General features: G+C 39.7%; 1 protein-coding gene across 1 annotated transcript; it reads right to left on the bottom strand.

Moving 5' to 3' along the window:
• Positions 1-587: 587 nt before the first annotated feature.
• LOC107692713 (neuropeptide FF receptor 1-like) lies at positions 588-1,925 on the bottom strand. Its single transcript, XM_016491876.1, has one exon. It carries the CDS (start codon positions 1,923-1,925, stop codon positions 588-590), a length of 1,338 nt encoding a protein of 445 aa, XP_016347362.1.
• Between the last annotated feature and the right edge of the window lie 2,794 nt (positions 1,926-4,719).

The raw sequence follows: 4,719 nt of genomic DNA, 5'->3' as shown, positions 1-4,719 counted from the left end.
GTATTTGAAAAATAATGTGTTTTTTGAACATTAAAGCATGTCAACATATTCTGTTACACCAAATACACAAAATAATGATCTTTAAAAAAGCATCATATGACCCCTTTAATCTTTGCGACTTTATGGATCTTATCTATGCACGAACAGCTTGTAACACTGCAAAGAGAAAGGAAAACATGAAATCGTGTCATATGACCCCTTTAAAGTTATTTTTCAAAACATGAAGAGATAGTTCATTCAAAAATGAAAATTCAATCATCATTTACTCACCCTCATGACTTTCCAAACCTGTATGATTTTTCTTCATGGAACACAAAAAAGATATTCTGAAAATGTCTTAATGATTTTTTTGTCTATACAGTCGTCATAAGTCAAATGTTGTTTGGACCCCACTGACTTTCATTATATAAACAAAATATCAACCTTTGTGTTTCGCAGATAAAAATAAGTAATGCAGGTTTGGAACGACATGAGAGTAAGTAAATGATTTCTCTGCAAACTAACCCTTAAATCCAGTTTTCTAGAAGCACAAAACACAAAGCACAACACATCTGAGAGCAAATGTCCACAGCAGTGCATCAGATCTGCTATGTATCCAGTGTAATTGCCTCAGTCATTCCTAAGTGGTACGGCAAGCTCATTGACTCACATGTGCGAGATTGAGTCCACCACATCGACAGATTTAGGTTCCCAATGTCCTCCCCGCAGGAGTTGGTTGAGTTGTTGGCGGCGCCCGCTTGAGACTTATCTTGATTCTGCAGGTTGAATATTTTCGGGAGAGAAGCCAAAGCCAGCGCTGAGGCCGGGGACGGGCCACAGAGGCGCAAATGCAAAGCCTTGGCTGAGCGGTGGAGGTCACCAATGAAGCAGTAGCAAAAAGGGTTGAGAGAAGAGTTGGTGAGGCCCAACCATTGTGCAAAGGGTCTGGTCTGAAGGAGCCAATCTGGTGGATGGCGCAACTCACGGTCCAGCCAAATATCAGTCACATACATTGGCAACCATGACAGAGCGAACAGCAGCACCAAAGCTGCGACCATACGTGCGATCTGCCTGCGCCCCTGCAGCCTTGTTTCATGAAGTGCCTGGGAACGGGGGTCCAACTCTGTGAACCGACCCTCAGAACCAGTGCTACGCAGCCGACGACATGTGAGGAAGGCTAAAGTGAGATTAAACCCAACAGGTAGACAGTAGAGGGCGCTGAACAGCAGGAAATTGTACGCTTGTCGCAAGCGCGGCTGAGGCCATGCCTCTCCACAGACGGGCAACACGATAGCCAGCCCTTCGATCAAAGCTACTTCATCACGCCTGGTAACTATTGCGACTGGCATGCAGATCACTGAGGAGACGAGCCACACGATTTTGACAGAGGCGAGGATGCGTCGACGAGTGAAGTAGGCGCGGGATTGTAGCGGTGAGTGAACTGCATAGTACCGACTGATGCTGATGACCGTGATGCTCAGGACACTGGCGGAAACAGACACCGCTTGCGTGAAGGGCACCGCCCGGCACAAAAAGTTGCCGTACACCCATGGCGTATAGATGCGGTGGCCCAGGGTGACAGGCATGCACACGCAAACCACTGCCAGGTCGCACACCGCTAAGTTTATCAGCAGGCAACGGGTGGCACTAGCACCAGACAGTCGCATGCTTCCATGCTGGCCCAGTAGGACTTTGAGGGACGTGACATTGCCAAAAAAACCCACAAGGAAGGAAATAGAGTACAGGACAGTCAAGATAATGGTGCCAGGCTCTTGGATGGTGAGGAACAGCTGCCATTCTAAAGCTGCATTATCCTGGAAGAAGAAGGTGCTGTTGAAGAAGCTGGCTGGAGCCGACCTGCTCTTGTTTTGTGGTTCACGCTGAAGGTCCAATGCCCTGGGAAGGTCGTAGAGCAGGGTTGGTGGCTGATCTGGGATCAGATTCATAGTGGTTTTCCCGTGATGTTGAGTGGGTGAACTATCACTGAACTACATCATAACTAAACTATGTAACTAAAACTACATATTTTTTATTTACTTTTCAGGTGCCAAAGTTTCCGTTTATGCATAAAAAAGATTGAAGACAATGAAGGAAAACAGAAGATCTCAAATCCATTGTTCTTTCCTTTGTCATTTTAAATACTCAAAACAAATCTCTTCCTCACTCAGTACCAAATACAGTATTCACTTTTATCTTCCCAAACAATACAGATGACATCAAAAGCATAGGTGTACCTCCTCTTCATTCTTTTTTTTCTTCCTTCAAACCTTAAGGTAATCTGTATCACGTATGACCTGAAAAAATTACAAACACGTAAACATACACGCACATAGGCTACACATCTATTCACATACCCCTGAAAAGAAAGGAGAAAAGCCACAAATGCTCACAAGTAAAAGCTTTCAAACTCCTTTTATTTATTTATACTTTCAGTGTGTATAAGGGCAGCTGAGATTCCCACATTAAACTGTGCTAATTTACTGCTGTTAGCAATTTAAATGAAGACTGATTTAAAATTAAAGCAATAAACAATAGCTTAATGTTTACCAATTCACCTGTCAAACTGATATGCAGTCATGTTGATGTAGTCATGAATGGTACAATGCAGTGTAATTAAATACAGAGTACAATACAGTGATTCATTAAAACTCGAATTTTTATTTTACTTTATCTTTTTGTTTTGTATATAAAATATAATATTGTATAATAATATGTATGCTGACGAAGGTAAATCCTAGTGAAAATTTAAGATTTATTTAAAAGCATTTATGATTCATAAGCAGCTTATTAAAACACGAAACCCTCGATTAAAATCTTAATGTTTTCAATAATAATAATTTAATATATTTTAAAACTACGACACACTCAGCAGTCTACACAGTATACAGCTAATTGCGTACAGTTGAATTTGAAATTGGTACTTACTTCGATCAAACACTGTATCTTCCAGTGGGTCAAAAGTTAAAATATATCCTCCAGGTAAAGATCAACGTGCCTTTTCCAGCAGACTCCCATTAAATCCAGCGCTGTGATGCGTCAGTTACCTGTTTACGACCTCTGGTAAAGGAGATGAGTTATCGGTTGAGGTTCAAGCTTTGTCTTTAACCGTGTTCGATCGCTGCGCACATGCGCCTCCTCGCGGTAGCAAGTCACTGATACAGCCGCCGGTCACCAGCTGTGCATTCCTCCTGTAACCTCGTGTCCTTTAAATATTTAAGATGTAAAGCGATTACATGTAAGTATCATTAAATGAACAGCAGTGACCTGAACATTCCCACCCCACTTCAATTCTTCCCTACTGTAAAAATCTGTCTCTCTTTACTGAAATAGGCCTACATCCGTCTGGACCAGTGTTGGGGGAAAGTTACTTTTAAAAGTAATGCATTACAATATTGCGTTACTCCATAAAAAAAGTAACTAATTACGTTACTTAGTTACTTTTTATTGAAAGTAATGCGTTACGTTACTTTTGCATTACTTTTTAAATCTGGACAGGGCTTGCTTGTTTGATTTTAAAATAAAAAAGTTATATTTTTGGCAAATATAAAAGCCTTTTCACACCAAAAGTGAAATGAATAAGCCTCAGGCTGAAGGGAAAGTAAATTTACGTCCGTACAGTAGAATACAGAAGAAGAAATTTCAACACACTTCAGCAATAAAAACTGTACAGTAGAATGCAGAAGAAGAAATTTCAACACACTTCAGCAATAAAAAAAGACACAAATGTTTGTCTAGAGTCATTTTTGCTTATTAGTATGGTTGAACTGGATCATCGAAGGTCAGAAGCAAAGACATTGGTTAATAGAATGGGATTAAATACATAAAGGATATTTGTGTTGTTTAACATTTAATTATTGCAGGTTTGCGTCATATTCTGAGTTGCATTATTTTTATTCATTTTGAGGAATACTGAATCTGTGTTTTTTTGTGTGTGAGTGAGATGAATTAATGCATATTCATATTTATTTTGAACTACAGTAACATCTGATTTCTCTCAACATGGGGACAGGAGAGCTGTCAATCAATAAATTGAAAAAAAAAAAAGTAACGCGTTATTTATTTGAAAAAGTAACTCAGATATTCTCTTGTAAATTAAAAAGTAATGCGTTACTTTACTAGTTACTTGAAAAAAGTAATCTGATTACGTAACTTGCGTTACTTGTAATATATTACCCCCAACACTGGTCTGGACACAGTGGACACAGCATTTTAAATTCAGTACTGCATACATTACCATTTAAAAAAATTTATAATTCTTTCCCCACAATATAATAAACTATTGTCATAAAAATAATTTCACGTTATATATGTTAATGGTCCAAGGATGCTTAATTTCTCTGCAATAATATCACTGAGGAAAAACCTAGCTCCCATGTAGCCTACTGTAGATCCGCAGCCGTGCACCGCTGTTCATCGTTAATTACCTCCCACTCTAATCTGCCCGACAGTGTTACTTTCTCCTGTCAGCACATTTCATATTAGTCGTCTGAATTAATTACACTTAAGTGTTTCCATTTTCTACCACACCATCTGTGCAGAATTTCCGCGCCGTCTGTGCCTACTGTAATTTCTCTGGGGCATTATTCGTCTATTTGTCCTCTCATTCTCCCTTTCACCTCCTGTGTTTAGCGCCAAAAAAATCCGCCCGCACGATTCAAAAAAGTAACCGTCAACTCTCGATTCACGCGATGGTTTCTTCAAGGAAATAAAGACATTTATTTGTTTGAGAATTAAGTTTCA

The sequence above is a fragment of the Sinocyclocheilus anshuiensis genome, unplaced genomic scaffold (assembly GCF_001515605.1).
Source record: "Sinocyclocheilus anshuiensis isolate Anshui unplaced genomic scaffold, SAMN03320099.WGS_v1.1 scaffold50, whole genome shotgun sequence".
In the NCBI taxonomy this organism is placed as follows: domain Eukaryota; kingdom Metazoa; phylum Chordata; class Actinopteri; order Cypriniformes; family Cyprinidae; genus Sinocyclocheilus; species Sinocyclocheilus anshuiensis.
Note: the sequence above shows the minus strand (reverse complement) of the source record. Positions and strands in the feature narration are given on the sequence as shown.

Bases quoted from the DNA above. Each gene is read 5' to 3' on its own strand.
- LOC107692713 (XM_016491876.1), bottom strand. From the start codon at position 1,925: ATGAATCTGATCCCAGATCAGCCACCAACCCTGCTCTACGACCTTCCC.